The sequence below is a fragment of the Vitis riparia genome, chromosome 2 (assembly GCF_004353265.1).
Source record: "Vitis riparia cultivar Riparia Gloire de Montpellier isolate 1030 chromosome 2, EGFV_Vit.rip_1.0, whole genome shotgun sequence".
Classification (NCBI taxonomy): domain Eukaryota; kingdom Viridiplantae; phylum Streptophyta; class Magnoliopsida; order Vitales; family Vitaceae; genus Vitis; species Vitis riparia.
In genome coordinates this window covers 15,132,289-15,153,593 of record NC_048432.1, presented here as the reverse complement: position 1 = coordinate 15,153,593, position 21,305 = coordinate 15,132,289, and the positions used below count along the sequence as shown (strand labels likewise).

Here is a 21,305-nt window from a genome sequence, read left to right as displayed (position 1 = left end):
AGGAAATGGGGTCACCAATAGCATGTAAGTCTTGCAAATTAGATATGCTTCATATAAATTCTTAAAAAAATAATGTTGAATGTCATCGATTTTGCCTAACACGAGATATGTCATGGCTATAGTCACTTGAATTTTCCATTAATTTTTTCCCCTGCTTTCGGCATCTTGTTTGGATTCTCATTTTCCACTTTGTAGGCTAGTGGCTGGGATTTTGTGGGAGAATGAATGAATGGATAGGGATAGGGAGGGATAGTCTAAGCCCCCATATAATAATACTAGTTAATAAATTAAAGTTCTGACAAAAGCAGTCAAAAAACAGAGAAATATGGGGAGATGACTCCACCCTCCGACATTAATTCACCCCTAAAGTGAATTTGCTTCCCCTGGTTCTTCTTTTTAGAATGATGATACAATCACCAAAAAATAAAAAAAAATAAAAAATCCTTATTAAATGTCTCTAATTTTACCAAAAATCACTGTTAGGAATCTTCTTTTTAACCACGGAAGTCAAATTGGTATATTGAAGCAGACGGGGAGAGGAGGAAGGTGGTGGGTGGTGGGTGGTGGGGGCAAAATGGGAGGCGTGAGAAGAGGGGTGAGTAACGTGGCGGCAAGTGCGGCGTGTGAGACGGGTTTCTGAGCTGGAGGCTGGGGGTTTAGGGCAGAAACAAAGAGAGTGGTTCACGTGCAGTCAGTGGGTTTTTTGTGAGACTCCGTTGCTGTTTCTCTGATTAGGGGCTCTGCTTTTCATGTCTTTGACACTTTGTTTGGTTACTCTTGTTATTAGTAATGAAACTGCACATGTTTGGGGCTCAAAAAGCATGTTGTTAAAGCCTTGCTCTTTCTCCCCAATAACCTTTTTGAAAATTCCACAAATATTGATCCATTCAACGCTCATTCTTGGTCATTTCTCATTAGAGTCATTCAACCTCAAGTCACATCTTTCGATGGGGTTTAATCAAGACCAACCAAGCTCCCAAACAAACCCCATTTGACGGGTCGAAAAAAGAAAATAATAATAATATAATAGTGTGGCTTTGTGGGTTCAATGCAAGTTGATCAGGACCAATGACTAGAGCCGCATCTACTCCAAACCAAACCCACTGGTGCAGTGCTCAATTCTCAATTATGTGAAGAATAATGCTGGCCTCTGCTTTTCAGCATCTGTTCCCAAACGCATTGTCTCTGGCCCTTCATCACTGTGCTTGTGACCTGCCTTCCTCAGCCCCCCCACCCCACCTAGACATCCATATCTATAACTAGATGCCTCCTCTCACTTTCTCACTAAGTTGCCTCCCAAACCCTTATGTGTTTACACTTCTGGATTTGATTTTTTCACCCATTCAACATTGATTGAGTATAATAGAAAAGTTTATAGCTAGGCACCAATTAATTTACACCATTATTGCGGAAGGTGGGTTTACATTCATGAACCTTATCTCCCCCCATTCGCATTCATATTTACACAGTTGAAAAATAATGGCCTTTGATGCTTATGCCCCTCGGATTAAAACCTTGAACCAACATGCATCATGCCTTCTGCCTACCCTTTTGTTTATTCATTAAAGAAAAAAATAAAAATAAAATAAAAATAAAAACTTGGCTTCAAGGTCCTAGCTAGTGTGATTGGCTAGCGCTAACTGCTAAGCTTCACAAGCCTGGTACCATAACCGTACTTAGATTTTGCTAGCTCAAGTCTGGCTTTTGCGCTTGTTCTAATGCGGTTGTTAGGCTTTCCCTTGTTAAATAATTCAATGATAAGGATCCAGCATTCCAGCCAAACCCTCCAGCTCAATCACTTACTTTTTCTTTCAAAAAACAAGTGGAAATTATATATCCCCTTGACCCACCAAGCAAGGACACAAAATAAGCCAAGAGAATTTGCATACTAATACGAAAAAGACAACGTAATATTTAATGAAAATTGTAAGTTAATCCTCCTGTTGTTTGGCGCGGATTGGCACAAAATTGAAGAGTATGAATGAAGAAACCGACAGAGCAGAGTACCACTGCTTAGTAATGGCAGCTGTTTGTTTACTATGGGCAGTTTCTTTGTGTTTGCAGAACCTCTTTTATGCTTATGTGTGGCCTTTTCTGTTTCTTGTGTTCATATGGCTTTAAAACTTGGGCCTTTTTGAAGGCATGGGAGGTATCTATTGGTTTGGATCTCTTACAAAGCACGCTCTAATTATCTAATCTAGGGCTTTTTGTAAAGGAGATTCTCTCCCAACTTTAGTTAAAACTCATATAATGCTGCCCTTTATCAACAAACACCGAATTGTTATTGGTGGCATAAAGTTATCATTCCCTCAATGCATCTCAAATTAATTCTGTGTCTATGCCACTTGTCTAGGACAAGGTTCTGCAGTGGCCTCCTTTTTCCTTATTAGATGGCCAGAAAAGGTGCATACACATGCATATACACGTATGCATCTTATATCACCCTCTTGAGTGGACATCAAAATCATCTTGATTAGAAATACCCTCTTACTTAACCCGGAATTTGGGCGGTTGTGGTTTTTAATATGATAAACGCTATTAAGAATATTTATGCATAGTGTCTTATAACAAGAGTCTATTTCAATCTGTTGACACCAGTTCAAGTTTTCCATGTGTTAAAATGGAGATTCTCTTCTGAATGGGGATAGCAGGAAAGTTCATGGCATCCAGTTCCCTAGCTCACCTCAAGCCTGTTGATGCCCCCCTCATGTATGCTTTTTTTTATTGTAATGTTTTTCTTCAAGTTGTCATCCAATTGTTAAATGTTCCAACACCCACCACCACCACCCCAAGTGGACTCCCACCAACCCTCCTACTTACAATCTCTTGCTTTGCGGCCTCAATTAACCACATTCTTAATTGTGGCCTCCAAATACAAGTAGACACTTCAATGCTGCAATTCATGATCTGAAGAGAGTGGTGAAAAAGTTAGAAACAATGTTAATTTTATCCTCTCCCCATTTTCTTTTCTTTCCTTTTTCTCCCCCTTTCTTCTTGTTGTCATCAAGCACCTTAGATTCTCCCTGCCAGCAAGTCCCCTGGACTTTGGAACAACCCCAATTTATATATACTTATTTGACAGAGAAATCACTTCCCTTGTTTGTGAGCATTCTACTAAGAAAAAGCCAAGAAACGAACAAATTAAGGGGAAGAAAACAATGTAAGAATTGGAAATAATAATATTGTTTTTCACGTTAAACCTCGTCCATCATATGTTGCATATCACCCTTAGGATTAGAGCTGGTGAAATCTAGAGTTTGTTGATTCTAATGTGATATGAAAGTGACCAGAGTTTGACCAAACTAAGAAGCCTGCTCTGGCTGCAAATGGTTAGTCCTGTTCTTCTTGTTGCTAGAATCTCTTAGATGCCTGCATTTGACTTTTTTCATCAGTGTCGTTCATGTATGGTTGAAGTCTGGGGCAACCTGGAAGGTATTTGTTTAATACAAGGTTCCAAAAGGTGGTTTAGTCATGCACTGAGGACTTTGGGAGGGAGATTCTAAGGACCCATTTCTTTAAAAATGAAAAAAAAAATGTTAGCATGCATGATAATCGGCATCACCCTAGTTGTCATATGCCACATTTTATTCCCTCTTATGTCATGTTTGGGCCTAGATGACTCCTCCTTGTGAAAATGATGCAACTCCACCTGCCCCACTACCCTATCCATCCGCAAAAAGCGCCAATTTGTCTGAAGAAGACCCCTTGCCCCTTACTATTGCTTTCTGGGTTGTGGCTTAGACTTGGTGGCTGATATTTTTCTTATTGGATTTGGGTCTGTGAAAGGCTCCCTCACTGCAAGTTCTCCCTTTTGCTTTTTTGGGCTAGGCCGGCCGCTAACCAGGCCACCACCAACAAACCTATTTGGGGTATAAGCTGGGCTTCTTTTTGCCTGAGAAGTGCTTGCCAGGTTGGTGGGCTTTTGGAGGAACACCCGTCTGTTAAAAACCCTTTATTTTGCTAAAAAAATTATCAGATTATACCATTTTAGCTACATCCTTACACTATTAGATGCATTGATGCTTCACCACTTGGAGATTTATATTGTGAGAGTAGCAAACTTGCAATGATTGAAACAAGGCATTAAGGGCTCATTTTGGGACAATTTTTTTTTTTTAAGTTTCAACACGAAATTGAAATTAAAGCCGAAGTCATAATTTTTAAAGGATGATATTGGTATTATAAAAGTTTTATTAGACAAGAAAAAAAATTTTGCTTGACCAAAATGAAGTAATGTTTTCCTGAATTTCATATTAAACCTTTTTTTTTTTTTAGGTATAAGCTCTTTGAATAAAATTAGTCATACCTACATACAACTTTTTATTGAGTTTAAAAAGAGTTTATGGATTTTCAAAAATCCATTCAAACAGGGTATAAGATTTACACAATGCATAAATACTTTTTATTTTTAAAAAAATTTAAAAATTTATTTGATTCAAAATCATCTCATCGTTTTAAAGCTCTTGCACTCCTCAATTTTGCTTGCATGGGCTCACCCTGCAAAAAGCACAAATCCATGGTTTTCAGGAGACAATGGGTTAGGCCCATTCATTCGAAAATTTCAAACCATGCACTCCTCAATTTTGTTTGCAACGGCTCACCCTGCAAAAAGCACAAATCCATGGTTTTCAGGAGACAATGGGTTAGGCCCATTCATTCGAAAATTTCAAACCATGCACTCCTCAATTTTGTTTGCAACGGCTCACCCTGAAAAAAGCACAAATCCATGGTTTTCAGGAGACAATGGGTTAGGCCCATTCATTCGAAAAACTCAAACCATGCCTAAGAGGCCAGGATGAACAGCGTCAATCCATGGGCTTGAGAACACTCACAGTTCAGTTGTTCGGATTCCCAGGGCCAAGCCCAAGCTCAAGCCCCATTCGGGCGGCTCATACTCATAGTGCAGTCACGTGGTCAGAAAGCTACTGCAAATGAGCGCCACCCAAAAAGAAGATTCAAAAAAAAGGAATTAAAAAAAAAAGAAGAAAAAGAAAAAGAAAAAAGAAAAAAGAAAAGGAAAAGATAAAAAAGCCTTGCGTGGCGGTTAAAAGTGGGGCCACGTAGCTAGATTGGGATGATGATGATGATGATGCACCCAACAGGGCAATCATTAGCAACGTGTGCCACCATGATTGGCCACCTGTCTTCACATTTCCCTCTCTTACTTCAACCCATCCCCACATTTCCCCCTTCTTTATCATTTTTCCTCATAACTTAATCCCAATAGTCTTCCACTTCCACTTTTTTTATTTTTCGAAAATAATTTTGAAAAATGTTTTGTTTTATTGGCCACCTCTCTTCACATTTCCCTCTCTTACTTCAACCCATCCCCACATTTCCCCCTTCTTTATCATTTTTCCTCATAACTTAATCCCAATAGTCTTCCACTTCCACTTTTTTTATTTTTCGAAAATAAATTTGAAAAATGTTTTGTTTTCTACCATTCATCAAAGTGAATGCATACCTAACCTCCACCCTTCAATCCACTGTCAAGCTTTTGAGCCTATAATGGGCTTCCAGCTCTCAAGCTCTCCACTCATCATTTCCCTTTCCAAGCTCAGCCCCACACTTCTTTGTATGGAGAGGCTGCTCTTCATTTTTCCTTTTTTTTTTTTTCTTTCCAAATATTTGTGGAAACCACAAAGTAAACATAGCTATTTTTTTTCTAAAAAAATAATAATTTTTTTTTTATTTTAAAAAATATATATGTAAATAAGAAAATAATTAGAACATCTACCAATTTTTTATTACTTAGGTATAGGAGGCTACACCAAGAAGCTAATTTTACTCATTTCAATTTCCCATTCCCAGTGTTTTTCTCTCCATGGATTTACATGTCGAAAGTTAACTCAAGTTAAATTGGACCAAGGAGAGAAAAACAAAAATAGGAACCTATACCATATGCATATATGCTAATATACTCCTCAAAAAATAATTAATTAAATAAAAAGAAAAATATAAATAAATTTGGTGGAGCTAATGCATACCCACCTTGTCACAATTATTTTAATAATAAAAAAATAAATAATATATAAAATTGGTTTGTTCTTATCTAAAACTTGGCCCTTTTTAAAATTTATTTATTAATTATTGGTAACTTGTCTAAATATAGTTTTACAAAGATGCCTTTATTCCTGTGAATATTATACTTGGGCCTTTGTATTTGGTTGCATTCACTTGGTCAATGCTTGGGGTCCCTACACCCTTAAATATATAGTTTTGTTGCCTTCTTGGAAGTTGAAATTAAAGCGTCATCACTCCATTCTCTCCCTCCTTTTTTCTTTTTTCTTTTTTTAATAATAATAATATTCAGCATAAACAACTTGGAAGAATAAAATTATTTTTTTAATTTTTTTAAATAATTTTAAAAACCATCATTGTAATTTTCCACTATTCATATATATATTTTTAATTATTTTATTACAATAAATGAGGCATCTTGCATTGTTGACTAGTTGCTTTGTCCAGATCTAAAGTTCCCAGCCCTCCATACTATGCAATAAAGAAAATAGCAATAATTATAATAATAATTTCACCTTAATATTATAATTCTTAAATGAAGGGTTCCAGTAACCTAAGGAGGCACTTTGTATATTAAAATGTGAACGACAATAGAGATCAATCATGGTGGTATGCAAAGGAAAATTAATTTTTTTTATAAGAGTGCGTTTTGGGTTGACATAAATATTTTTTTTTTTAAATTTGGATTTCTAATATGTTATTTAAGAACGACAACGAATGAAAAATAAAATAAATGGTCTATTTAAAAATAATTTATGAGAGTAATTTTTTGAACTAAAATAATAAATTAAAACAATTAAAAAATTATTTAATAAAATTTTAAACTAATAAAGAACGATGGGATATATTTAATCAAAATGTTATGAATTTTTCAAATATTTTTTTTTGTTTTGTTTTTATTAATGATGAAAGAGATGGAGGCAATGGAAACATTAATTTTTCCCATTTAGTATACTTTTATTCTAATTCCTAGAATGAATTCAAAAAATTGGTTTTATTCTAAAAATTTCAAAATTCTTATATTTTGGATCTAAGATCACAAGGTGCTCCTGTATGAGACAATGAACCCTCCAAAAAAAAATTTGTACTTTCCCTCCAATGCTCTAATTTACAGATGAGGTCATTGACCAGTCTTCAATGGATGCCATGCCCGTTACAACAAGACAATCCATCATTGACTGACTCGTGTGATTTATGCATTAATTTTAATTTACTTTCAATTGGATTAATATTAACCATTCTTAATGAAGGCAAACGACACCGTTTTGCACAAGGAAGATTGAATTAAAAAATATAAATAAATTATTTAAGAAGTGGAAGAGAGAAAAAAGAGGGACTGCGAATAGAACCTCTCTTTTTAATTTTTTTTAATTTTTTAATTTTTAAAGATTATTTATTTATTTATTTAAGTTCCCTAACCAATAATGGTTGTCTGGGCACTTGGGCCCTTTTTTTCATTTTTATAATATATAAATATTTATTTATTTATTTCTTTTTCTTTTTGGACAATGCCTTCATGCACTGGCAACCTAATTTCACTTTACTCAATTCCAATTAATTTATATTTTCTTCACCGGACTCCAACCATTTTCTTAACCAAAACATATATTTTATCGATTGCTCCATAAAAAATTAATGAAAAAAAATAAAATATTTTACAATACCTAATATTTAATATTTTTATTTTATTTTTAATCTCATATTCGGACACTCTTAGGAAAGTTAGAGGCCAATTAGCTCAACAACAAAAGAAGTTTTCCATATTATCTGATCATTTTCCTTGCAATTTAACCCACCAACAAAAAAAATTCAATCTGCCTCTTCAAATTCTTTGTATATTTTTTTTTTTGGAAAAAAGAAAAAAAATCAGAGTGTTTCCAGAAAATAATTTCAACGCCATCAAAGCTCTGTTTCTGCTCAACTTTGCTCTCTATAGTAGAATTTTTTTTTTTTCGAAAAAAAAAATTTTCAGTTCTGAAGATTGTATTTTTTCTGTAAAAGCTGTTCGTTTGCAATCTTTGAACACTTGAGAAAGCTTCTCTAGCTGCGGAATTTAGGTTTTAAAATTTTTTAGCTAGTTTTTTTTTGTCTGGGTTTTGGAGCTGAAGTGGGCTTTTGAGTGTGTTTTTGGATTTAATTAATTAAATTCTTTTTGGGAGGGAGGCTTTTGGGTGTCTGGGTTGTGAGGAAAGGAATGGGTTTTTGATGAGAAGCGGAAATTTTTAGGGTTCATGCATGGAAGGAAGAGAGGGTGCAAGTGGTGCTGGTGGTGGGGCAGTTACAGTGGTAGGATCAGATGCTCCGTCGGAATACCATGTGGCAGCTCGGACAGAAAATCCTAGTCCAGTGGCCGGATCATCGCCGGCGGTGACACCTGCAGTGGCCGTGCCTCAACCTGCTCCGGCACCGGCGCCGGCGCCCGTGCCGGCGGCAGCGGTAGCGATGATGCCGGCTAAGAAGAAGAGGGGTAGACCAAGGAAATACGGACCAGACGGGACGGTGACGATGGCTCTGTCACCAAAGCCGATATCTTCTTCGGCTCCTGGACCGCCGGTGATCGACTTCTCAGTGGAGAAGCGTGGAAAAATACGGCCGGTGGGTTCAGCGAGCAAAAGTAAGATGGAGCTGGAGAATTTAGGTAACAGTTCTACACTGCATATATCATTTCAAATGTGATATTGCTGTTATAGTCAAAATTTTCATGTTTATATTTGATGTTTGTGGCAATTGGTTGTTGTTTGATGCGATTTTGTAGTGGAAGTACTCTAATAAGGTTTGAATTTAGGTGGGTCGAAATGGGTTTCTGGGATATACTTGTTGGGGGTAGACGTGGGACCTTTTCTTAGATGCCCTATTGAGATCTTGATGTAAATGGTAATTCTGAAAGGATGGTGGGAGTTGCGAGTTGGTGTGTGAATGATGGAATCTTTCTCTTATGACTGATTTGGCAGTTCTGACCTTTTTCCCAAAGAAAATAACAAGAATAGGGGAGGATGAAAATTGTGGAAGGTGACCTTTGGGTAAAGTCTGTAAGTGATGGTAAAGAAATCTAGATTTAAGATCTTTCCTTCAACTTGCAGAGGTTGTTTTTCCCATGTTTTGCTGCAGACTTATTCCCGATTGGATGTATTGTTGTTGGTTCGTGCGATGTGACTATAGTTATCTGAAGTTAATGATATCCTGTGTCTTATTGAATGTGACTCCTTCTATCAAGTGGGGATAAGTATGTTACCTTTATTTTCTTGCTGAACATCTGGACTTATGGTTTTGTCCTTCTAGTTTTTTGCCACTTTTATCATCGGGATGGATTTGGTAGTCATTTTGCATAACACTCATATCAGAAACAGCACACCTGCAGTTGCAAATGTTGTTTTTGTGTTTATAGGCCTGATGGTTTTAGAGATACTGCATAAGATTTTTTTCCCTCGAGGGATCTATAACATATATTCATCTGTAAGAAGCAGAAATATAATATATGGAGTTTACAGTACTTTGTTAATTAGTTATAACTTATAACATAATGAGTGATAAGCAAGGTGCTACACCTACATATAGTGGTTTGTGATTGTATATGAGTGTCGGTTTGAAAACGTACAAAGATTCTCACTGCAGCCAGCACCAGTACCTTATGGCGAAGTAATCTTGATGATATGTGATACAGAACTACAACTTTCCTTTTTCATTTCATAAAGTCCACTTTTTCATCTGTTTGATCTTTTAGTTCACCAAGACCTTGACCTGACCATTATTGATGTGCTGGATTTATGCATCAAACACAACTGGTTTGAATCAAACAACATATCAAATTGGGACTGAGGAGAATCACCTTCTTTGTTATTTTTATTAAAAATATAGCTTTTTTTCATTGGTCATGTTTTTAAATTGACCACAAAAATTGATATGATATTCTGGTTGTTGTGATTTTCAAAGGAAAATTGACTAATGGTTTCATTGTTCGTTTACAATTTTACCGGTTTTAAAATTATTCTGTATTGTTTTATTAAAGGTTTTGTTTAAAATATTGTTATTATTTTCTTTTCCTAGCTCAGATGATGATTGTACACTATTTATATGACTCCTCAAATTAGCAAGTCATGAAGCTGGACCCCCCGCTGCACCCCTTTTCAGCAGTCGGAGCGGGCCCAAATTGGGAGATTTCTTGCAACCTAGTACTAAGGAAACTTCTATTTCTAGTTTTTGTCCCCTTTTTGGCCATGTTGAACACATGGAAAAATGTGCAGACATTTCTAGCTCTGGTGTGTGTAAAGTGTGCATAAATATAAAACCAATGTGGTTATATCACATGTTTTATGTGAGAAATGTTTTTTTTTGTTAATCCCTCCAGCTATTTGTCTATTTGATACCTTTATATACTACCGATGCACTTTGGTGCACCCTATTCTGTTTAGGCACTGTTGGTAATTTTATTTTTTCCTATCAAAAGAAAAAGAAAACTTGGTTATATCGTGAATTCACTTGAATAATTCATCCATGGGTGCAAAAATAGCCCACAGATTTTGTTGGTCTTAATGAATAATATACAACTAAGGGAATTTGGAAGTTCTATCTCAGAATCTCTGGAATATCATAAACCGGATTCATGATGTATATACAGTTACATATGATATGGCAGTTGTTTCATGTCTAGAAATTTGATAGGTGAAAATCCAAGCCGTTCAATCAGTCATTGCACATACAATATGATAGCTTTCTAGTGCAAGCATATGAAATTCTGATGATTCCCTAGTCTCATATTATTTTATTTTATGATACATTTATGTTTTTCATAAGTTTTTAAATCTGGAAATCTATTGCACTGTCTGAATTCAGAAGGAGCCTCTTATTTTTTGATTGCATGATGCATTTACAATGTTAAGTTTGTAAACTTAGAAATTTATTGCAGTGTCAGAATTCAGGTGGTCTGATCTACTAGTCACTAATCTTCTAAAAATTCTGGTTGTAGGTGAATGGGTTGCATGCTCTGTTGGTGCTAATTTCACACCTCATATCATCACCGTTAATTCTGGCGAGGTAAATGTTAACCACAAGACGTTTTTTAGTTGAATTATGTCAGAACCTGCCTTTTGATGTGGTTTCACAATGTTTTGGGTTCATCTTCTCATAGTTTTCAATCTTCACAATATCTTGATAACAAAATATTATTATATTTGTTTTGATTGGCCTGAATTTTATATGTTTTATGGAAATTATGTCTATCGAAGTGCCTATCAAAAAAAATAAAATTATGTCTATCGAAACATGGAAGAGAAAACAGTAAAATATGGTGTTTCACCAACATTTTCTGATTTTTCTAAAAACCAAACTGGGGAATTGATTGTAGTAGAGGAGAAACAGGATCACGATGTAACGTCTTTGTTGGGTAGAAAAGCAGAGTTTAAAACTTTTCTTCATGTTCCTAATCCTGAATCTCAGTATATTAGTTGAGTTTCTTTTCTCCTCATGGGATCTTGAAATGCTCCAACAATAAAGGAAACTGCAACTTATGCAATGAAGCTTCAACCAGGGGTGCAATCTTGGTTGAATGTTTATATATACTTTTAAGTAGATTGAAGGCTTTAAAATGAAACGCTAACCAGGTACATGTTAATAATTTCTTTTTGCTACAGCTTCTGCATGGAAAATTTGTAAATATAAGGTTCAATTTAGGTGGACTTGAATTTCTTATTTTACATGAATCAATTACATGGCTAAAGAGGATCAAATATAAAAAGCGTTTCAAGACATATTTACCTAATAAATAATAAATAAACAAAAAGCTGTCTCCTTAGTACCTTCTTCATTATAACTTCAATTTAAGAATGGTTTTAGGTTGATGTTACTGCTCTGGTGGTTTTCCTTTTGTTGTTTAGGACGTTACCATGAAGATTATATCATTTTCTCAACAAGGGCCTCGAGCAATATGCATTCTCTCTGCAAATGGAGTGATTTCTAGTGTCACACTTCGTCAGCCTGATTCTTCAGGGGGTACCTTGACATATGAGGTACTGGTTGTGTCTTTCCTCTTGTGAAATATGATTATTCTTTTGCTTTAGTTGTAGTTAATGCCATTTATGAAGAATTTTGGATGTTTTATCCGTAGCTTGGGGTGTGGATGTTTTTCACTTATTTCAGGATTTTTCTATAAAATATCTGTTATGGAGATTTCCATCAGAATTTTGATGAAATTTCTAATGAATCGACATTTGTTATCTCTGCTTTTATAAGATGCAGTACATTCCCACTTTGTTTGGATGTTAGATGGGTGGAATGCGTAAGTACATGAAATATTGTTGGGAAGCCTAAGTTCCTTGGTTTTTTCTCCAGAACAGCCAAAAAATAAAATATTGGACAATGGGCCCTTAGATTGAAGAACTCCATGATGAATTGGGAGTTACTGTTTTTTGGTTCTCCTTTGATAGCTGCTTTTTGAAATGCTGTGGTGTCATGTTTGGATCATGGTATCTTTTTGTCTGTATTATGGGCTTTCCCAAATTGAATGTTGCTATGGAGTTTCTTTGTTGAAATATGCAATAAGGGTAGTTTATTTAGAGAAAGTCTTTGTGGTCCGGGGGTTGTAGTGTAGCTTGAATCATCTCTGTAGAGATAATAGATTATGCATATTGAATTTCTGAAGTGTGCTCTAGATTTTGTTTGCAATAATCATAAGAAAATGAATTGAACTATACTTACTACTTGGCAAATCAGAGGATGAAGGTGCCTTTCCTTTTCCTTTTTTTTTAAAAAAAAAAAAAAAATGAAAAAACAAAGATTTAGGGTGGAATCTCTTTGCATATGTGATCAGATTCTTATTTTTGTAAAACCTCATTCTGGAAATTAATGTTAATCTTGAAATTTTTATATAGTTACTGGGAAAAGAAGAAAGGTTTTGATTCACAGTGAGCTAAGTTGGCAGAAGATTTTTTTTTTAAGTTGAATGAGGTGCAATAGATGAAAGGTTGGAGATATGGTCAAAGGAAGTGCACAATGACTTGTAGTAGATGGTGACAATATGGTTATTTGTGACAGAGACCAATGTTTGCACCTTTAAGGGGTCCAATGGTTCACTAGATAAGGGAAGGCCAAGGAATGCAGTTTGAAGTGGTGAAAAATGACTTGGCTTTATGATTTGACAGAATATCTGGTCCCAAGGGAAGGCTGGGCCAAGGATTGCAGTTTAAACTCCAAAACCCTTCTACATCAGTTAATATCCTTATTAATGCAGTTTGAAGTGGTGAAAAATGATTTGGCTTTATGATTTGACAGAATATCTGGTCCCAAGGGAAGGCTGGGCCAAGGAATGCAGTTTAAACTTCAAAACCCCCCTACCTCGTTTAATATCCTTATTGTCTCAAGGTAGATAAGTTTTTTGAGGTCTCATTTTTATATTAAGGATTCTCTAGTAGACATTCATCCTTGGTCATCCAAATCATTGATTGATGAGTATGGAGATAAAGGAAGGATACACCATGTTTCTTAATTTTTAAATACCTTTCTAGACCAGCTGTGATCCACAGAGAGGCTTTTCAGATCATTGATTGGTGTGTGGAAAGAGGGAGAATACCCTATGTTCTAATTTTCCAAAACCTTTATATATCAGTTATGATCCAGTGAATATTGGACTCTTAAACAACTAGTTATGCTCAAGTTACCCTGATAGTAGTGAATGGTGGCTTGAGTTACCCTGATAGACGTGGATGGTGATAATCAATGAAAGATTGAATACTCTAAGCATTTGTGTGATGGACTAAGTTTTTGATAGCATAAAGAAGTCACAAGTATTTGCCTGATGGACCGATTGATTGGAATGCATGAGGGATGAAGCACTAGAGATCAGCTACATAAATCCTTGACATTGACATTATTCTATCTAGGTTCATGTTCTATCATTTGCCCTCCAGCTTTCTTGCTGACTTGATACCCATTCTTTTAGGCCTTCCAGCCTTAACCATTGTTGTTGCAACCCCCTCTCTACTTGAACCATATTACAGTTTTTAGGATGCAACTTGGTCTTTGTTGAACATGTTGATATGACCAGCAAAGTTTCTTTGATCCTTAAATGGATAAAATGTTTAATTGATTGTGTTGGGATGTGATGGTGCTTAAAATGAAGGCCTTGTGGTATTAGGTTACCATTTGTCTTTCTATTTAGCTTCTGCTGTAAATCATTTACTGCAATTCTAACTCTTCCCCATGTTCTTTTGCAGGGTCGCTTTGAGATACTCTCCTTGTCAGGATCATTCATGCCTAGCGATAGTGGAGGAACAAGGAGCAGATCTGGTGGGATGAGCGTTTCTCTAGCAAGTCCAGATGGGCGTGTTGTAGGGGGAGGTGTCGCTGGTCTGTTAGTAGCTGCCAGTCCTGTGCAAGTACGACCCTTCTCTCTTTTATTTCTTTCTTTCTTTCCTTTTTTTCTTTTTTCTGTTTTTTTTTTTGGTTGTTACTGTTGTTTTTAATAAGCCTGCAAGGGCCATTGAAACTGAGATTCAGGAAAAAAAATGACCCTGGGTCGAGTATCTAAGGCCAGAGATGATTATGTGAGCCTTGGAATTGTTAAGCCTTGGGATGAGTGTGGATAGGTGTAACCTTGAACTAAGGCCAGAGATAGACCCTGGATTGAGTATCTAAGGCCAGAGATGATTATGTGAGCCTTCTTGGAATGGTTAAGCCTTGGGATGAGCGTGGATAGGTGTAGCTTGACCTCACTTGTGGCCAGTTGCTTTTCAGATGAGATAGCTAATGCTTTGATCCTAACAATGATTAAAAATAAGATAATTACTCTTATAATTCACATGGTTCAGTGATCCTATATGGGTACCGAGAAAATCAACTATTCTTCACGAGAATAATAAGCACAAACTTCAGTCTGATCACCAAATTGTTTGTGGCACCTCTTTCACAAAAGCCGAAAAGGCATTGTTAATCACCCATGAGATAGCTGTGGTTAGAATAGAACTTTTATGCCCTTGTCATACAAGAGATACCAAAATGGTAGTTTCTTTTACCACAAGGAAAACGCCCCAATTGTAAATACAAGTTCTGTTCATGATAAGTGCAAAAATTTTCTATCTTTAGAAGAATATGAGCCCCGGACCCAATAGTGGTTGCAAGGGAGCTTTATGGATTGGTTTATTTCGATATATGAGGAAACATGAGTTCTTATATTTATTCCTTTTTTTTTGTTGTGGTAAAATTAGGTTGTGGTGGGCAGCTTTCTAACAGGGAACCAGCATGAGCAGAAACCCAAGAAACAGAAAATTGAGCCTATATCAGCTGCCAGACCAACTGCAGCAGTTCCTATTTCTAGTTTAGAGATGGAGGAGCCCTTTGGTGGACATGGGCAGCGCCCTTCAGCTACCCCAAAACCAAATCTCTCATCCTCCACTTCATTCCGTGGAGACAACTGGTCTCCATTGCCATCAGATTCAAGGAATAAGGCAACTGACATTAATGTATCTTTGCCTGGAGGTTAAGCTAGAGAGGGGCTCACCTGATTGTGCAATATGAGGTTTGTCACTGACCACATTGGCAACCAAAGTCCACCTTTAATCTCACTTCCCACTTGTTTGAATTATCTGTAAACTTCATTGGCTCTTTATTAGCACTGGCATGTTGTTTTCCAACCACGGTTTTCCCCTTCTTTTCCAGGTAGGACCTTTTTTTTCCCCTGAAAATTAGTTGGCTGATTCGGTAGGCTTACGCCGATCTTCGGTCCTTTTTTCCTTTTTTTTCCTTTTTCATTTGGAGTATTTCGATGTACTATTCTCTCATGGAGTTTTACCGAGTGATGTATTGTGATTTATGTTTCTAACATTTTCAAATTTTCTCTTTGGCTCCACTGCTTAGGAATCTCCTCAAGTACTCCAAAACTATTATTAATATCATCATCACCAGCCAAAACCATTCTAAAATTCTTGTTCTATCACACTAAATAAATTAAGCATACTTGAAAAATGTTGACTTTTGATGTGGGGATGGATTGCTGCTTGTTCTGTAAACGTACCAATTTTGGTGACACCAAATGGAATGCGCTTAGGCAAAGCTAGATTGCAGAAGTTTTCTTGCAATGTAGTTCTCAAGCTTACCTAGCCCAAGGCTCACTTCATTCATGTCTATCCTTTCTCTCTTGTAAGTTACAAAATGCAGGAATTTAGAAAAATATTTTTAAAAATATGGTATTTTTAAAACTATTTTTCAATGGAAAATTGTTTTTGAAATTGAATTTTAATTAATGTCTGAGAAAAGTGTTATAGACTTTTTAGAATTATCATATTTTAAAAAATGTTCTTAAAATGATTGCATTTTATTTCAATATTCCGTGAGATCAGGGGAGAAATAAATATCAATGTAAGCAAATAAATGGAAAGAGTGTTAAAACCAATTATATTTTGAACTTGCTAAAAATGTGAAAACTGTGCCCAAATATTAAACAGCCATTTTCTTCACATTTCACTGTCTTTGGAATTTACCCAGGAAGGAAATGACAGCCAAAGCAAGGGTAAAAACTACCAAAATTTTCATCTACATTACCGTCCAAATCCAAATTTCCCAGACTAAGCAGGTCTCCAAGGAGAACATAAAAACAATATCATCCACTGATTACTTTAGCATATGGTCAAAAACCAGAATTGCACCATGTACACATTGGCCATAGCAGTAAAGTGGGTATTTACTTCCTCTAGAGATGAGGTGCATCATCCTAATTTGTTTGTTCTTGACAAAAAGAGAAGCTTACCATCATGCTGAGAAACTTCCTTGCACCACAAGTACCAGTTCGGCGTGAGATTTAAATATGTTTAGAAGCTTTTAGTTAACTCCCTCACATACGAAAGCGGGCTGGTGAATGAACCCCATGAGTACTATCATTCCAGTAAGGAACCCTCTCGGCTCTCTCTCAGAAACTGCCTCGTACCAACCCTTTTCCCTCTCTGCATGAGGAGCAAAAACATCAGACACCCACCAGCCTCTTTGCTGTGTATGTAGGAGAATATGAAGCCATCTGGGTTATCTTCACTTGTGTGTCTTCTTCTATGTGTGGCTACTGTTTTGATCAGTTGCACATTTTTCTTGTTGGTTTCGGCCTCTCAGCATCATAATCTTCATAGCTTTTCATATGATTTAATGGAAAAGATGAATTCTAGTTCAGTGTTTGTGTTTTTAATCTTGAACTTGATTATTGCTGCGATCCTCATTGAAAGCCCTAGTGCCTGTCTGGCTTCTCTTGCTGGAGTGAAGGAAGCGAAAGTGGAGGAGAAAGATATCCATGGTGATGTGGAAGATGGTGCTAGCAGTGATTTTGATAGAGAAAATCATAACCATGGAGAGGATGGACACAAAGAAGAAGATGAAAATGGTAACAAGCTGGAAGAAGACAGTGATTTGGAAAGGAGGATTGAGGAGTTCATAGCCAAGGTCAACAGAAGGTGGAGGGAAGAGTTGCTCATGGAGAAACTGATCATGGCCATGGAGTATCAACCTTGTTAATCTCCTTTTGCTAGTTTTCCTATCCACATGTATATGCCATGCAACCAATCTCTTCCACATAACTGCTTTCCTTTTTCTTATCTTTTTAAGTCCCCATTTTGGTCTGGGATTCAGCCGGTACCAAATTAATTTTCCATCTATAACCATGGTTTGATAATCAAGCTTTTTTTTCCCTTTTTTCTTTTTGGGTGTTGTGGGGGCTGGGGGTGAGGGAAAGAAGGGATATTGAAGCTCTCTTACCAGAGATAATGCATAAAATATCATCTAGTTACATGATAGGCATGCATTTTCTTTCAAGCTTTCTTCAGTTGTTGTCTTTCCTATTATGTAAAAGGAAAAAAATAAATTCAGGAAGGAGTCTTGGGGAGAAAAGAAAATGGGTTGAACCCTTTGGAAGGCTCCAACAGTCTGAGATTTGATCCAACTTAAGGATGGCTTCAGTCTTGTTTTTGGATAAGCGATGGTGATGGAACAACTCTTTCTCTATTTTCGATCTAAAACGAATATACATGTTATGAAAATTTATGCTTGAAAGAAGCAAATAGAAAAATCCAATGAAAAGACGTAGCAATGCCCTTATAAAAAAACATGCCATGCCCTTATTATTCAAGGCCATCTTTTATCATAGAAAAATCTGTTAGAATTTCATCTTCCAATATGCCCATCATCTATACATGTGAAAAAGGGTACTTAGCTTGGATAAAAGCTATATTAACATAACGTTCCCTTTTTCAAAATTAAGGAATTTAATATGCTATTTGACAAGTTTGATTAAAAAAATCTAGTCAACAAAAATACATACTTCTATCTCTAAACCATTTTTGCTCTTCAATACCAAATTATGTCATAAGACTAGAAATAGAAAATTCATTTTTTTTCTTATTGATTATATGCCATTATTTTGATCCCTTATTCCAATCTAACATGCTACAAAAGGAATCCTACTGTCAGCACTTATTTATTTATTTCTACTATTTGCTAAATCCCACACAAAAGCATAGAGGAAAACAAAGAAATTCATTAATGTGGCAGCCATATCTGGTGATAAATCAGCAGTTGGGTAAGGGAAGTCTTGCATCTTTCACGGCCAATTCATCACTACCAAATTAATGGAGGGAAAACTAACCACCCAAATGACATTGCGTAATATATATTGTAATAGAACCTATGACTTCTTCCTCAATTCATTAATGAAATGAAGCTCAAAGTCACCGCCACAACCGTCTAGGCAACCTGGAAAAACTAGATAGAGATTCATTTTCTCCTTGAAAGAATTTTGATTATTCAGGAAATTACTTCAAGGCTTCTGACTTCTTTTGCAATCATTAAGTTTGAGAAATGGGCTAGGTTAATATTCTAAGAATCTCTCCATTTTTCTGGGTCTTTGACAAGAACTAGGTCAAAGATTACAGCGGTTGGTTTGTAGTTGAGTGAGAGATCCACCCATCTCTTAATTTTCAGCCATCTTGAATTTAGGCATGGTCTTTCATCAATGGTGAACCGTGAACCTTCAGATTTGTCCAATAAAGCGGCTAAAAATTTCCTTTGTTTCTAGATCAGAATAAGATAAATCACACAAAAACAGGTCAGGATTTAATAGTTTCGCACTATTATCTATATGAATATATTCATGGAGTCGAAAATTTTGAAGTCAATGATCATTAACGTTCAAAATATAAAAGAAATTATGATCTAAAAAACTACAAAATTCCCAAAAAGATCAATATCCAAGCCCATTAGTCCACCAGCCTTTAAAACAGAAAATTCAATAACATAAAAATGCCTAAAATCTCTCAAGACCCTCCAGGAGCAGTGTAATGCGAGAGTTTTAAGGACATGTTACCAAACAAAACTGGAAAGTTGAAACCAGGTCTCAGTAATGTACTAGATGGAACCATCAAAGTTTATTTCATATCGGACAGGCAGGGCAGCTCAGGCCAGGGAAGGAATGCAGTGACCCCATTTTCCATTTAACAATGAGGAGCAGAGGAAGCAAAAAGCAGTTCAGAACCTCAAGCAATAATAAGAGTGTACTTAAACTAGATTGATTACAGTTTGTTGATTTTCCACAGTTCCATGTGCAATGTTCCAGAAAATGGCAAGGCATAAGAATAACCACTACCCGAAATTATTGACAGAATTATAGTTTCTAAATGTTGCAAAGTTGACCAAAAATAGTAAACATGTATAGCTATAAAAATTGATTAAATATATGATAGTAGTTAAACCCATCATTTGGGTTGGGATCTAGACCATTCATACAGGTTTGACAAGGTCAGTTTCTGGCTCTAACTGGGCAACTATCTGAATACTTTCCTTCTAAAGGAATAAGAGGTGTGGCATCTCTAAAATATTGACTAGGTATTTGTCTTTGTCGGACGGTATGTTTACAGTACCTTGCGGCTCAATCAATCATGTGCCGAGAAACTTCCTGGTATGCTATGCTTGAAAGATTTAACTTCATGAAATCAAAAAGACATGATCAATTTTGATACTGAAATAATTGCAATACTGAATATATGCTCTATTAAACTTTCCAAGAAAAATCACTTCCTGGTTTCAAGTCTACTTAAACAACCTATAAAAGGATAGCCCATTGCAAGAGAATTAAAATCAAAGTATCACCACCTACAGATCAAATCCAACAGGGCATGAAGATTGAAGAGATATCCATACTTCCATTTCTTATTCTGTGTGTAGCTAGTATGCTCTTTCTGAGCCTTCGTTCATCACCATCAATCTTAGAATGTGAAAATCTTCTTGGATCCTCATTTAGCATGGTCCTCATGGTTTTTGTGTTTAACACCATGATTTTTGCATTCCTAGTTAAAGGTTATATGCCGTGTTATGATGAATTTGATAATTTTGATTGGTCTTTGCCTTTCCAACCCATGGTAGATGGAATGAAAGAAGAGCATGAGGAATATAGATGTAATAACATAGATACCAGTGATGACGATGACAATGATGATTATTGTGATCCCTGTTCAGATGGCTACAATGAAGATGATGACGATGATGGTAGTGATGAAGAGGTAGGTTGGGCAGATGAAGAACAAGATGATGATGATTTAGACAAAAGAATTGAGGAATTCATTGCTAAGGTCAATAAAGGATGGAGGGAGGAGTGGTTAAGGGAGAATCTTCATGATAGATTTGTGGTTTAACCAGATGTCTATGAAGGATAAAACATTAATCCCTTCTTGTCTCTACAAAATTAGATTCAGGTCTTTGTTATGTAATTAATTTGATATTTGTAGCTTTTTTTCCTTTTCAGTGTAGAGCATCGTTTGTTTGTTGATGCATCTACATTGAACTTTTATGTAGTTTTCTTTATATGCATATATATTTAAATTTCCAGATGTTCATCCAGGGACTCTAGAATGTGCACCATGCCATTGCCTAGCAGCAATAAAAGAGTCTTGCAACACTGTCACCCATAGATGACCAATACAGTTGTTTTATTATTATGATTATCTTTGACCTTGGGAGCAAAATTGTTCACAATTGAATCGAACTCAGTTTTGCAGTCCACACGCTGACTGCTTAACCAGAAAAGTGCTTTCTGGGAAAGAATTTGTTTGAAGCAAATTTGAAAGCTAGATACCAGTTAGAGGGAAAACAGAAACCACGCTTGATGCATATGATTACAAACTATAAATTATCATTCTACTCTGCATGAAACCACAAATCAGAAATTACACTTGGATATGCATATAAAGATTACACTTGATGATGATGATGATGAATCATGAAACGGTGGGCGGTAAGAACGATTGTGATGAAAGCCTTTTTAGCCTAAA

The 21,305-nt window shown here is 36.1% G+C and overlaps 2 protein-coding genes across 2 annotated transcripts; both read left to right on the top strand.

Annotated features, from left to right (window-relative positions):
* The first annotated feature begins 7,728 nt into the window (after nt 1–7,728).
* On the top strand, nt 7,729–15,856 carry LOC117904286 (AT-hook motif nuclear-localized protein 1). Its single transcript, XM_034816815.1, has 5 exons — nt 7,729–8,659; nt 10,985–11,052; nt 11,892–12,023; nt 14,226–14,387; nt 15,216–15,856. Exons 1-5 carry the CDS (start codon nt 8,257–8,259, stop codon nt 15,489–15,491), a joined length of 1,041 nt encoding a protein of 346 aa, XP_034672706.1. The 5' UTR covers nt 7,729–8,256; the 3' UTR covers nt 15,492–15,856.
* A 4,423-nt stretch (nt 15,857–20,279) lies between these two features.
* On the top strand, nt 20,280–20,669 carry LOC117930624 (calsequestrin-1-like). The gene has a single exon (XM_034851260.1). The coding sequence runs from the start codon at nt 20,280–20,282 to the stop codon at nt 20,667–20,669; it is 390 nt and encodes a 129-aa protein (XP_034707151.1).
* Nucleotides 20,670–21,305: the final 636 nt, after the last annotated feature.

What these genes read in the sequence shown, in the direction of transcription:
- LOC117904286 (XM_034816815.1), top strand. Translation starts at nt 8,257, where the DNA reads ATGGAAGGAAGAGAGGGTGCAAGTGGTGCTGGTGGTGGGGCAGTTACA. An exon ending in GATGGAGCTGGAGAATTTAG is followed by an intron (nt 8,660 to 10,984) that starts GTAACAGTTCTA and finishes TTCTGGTTGTAG; the next exon opens with GTGAATGGGTTGCATGCTCT. An exon ending in GGGGTACCTTGACATATGAG is followed by an intron (nt 12,024 to 14,225) that starts GTACTGGTTGTG and finishes GTTCTTTTGCAG; the next exon opens with GGTCGCTTTGAGATACTCTC.
- LOC117930624 (XM_034851260.1), top strand. Translation starts at nt 20,280, where the DNA reads ATGGTCCTCATGGTTTTTGTGTTTAACACCATGATTTTTGCATTCCTA.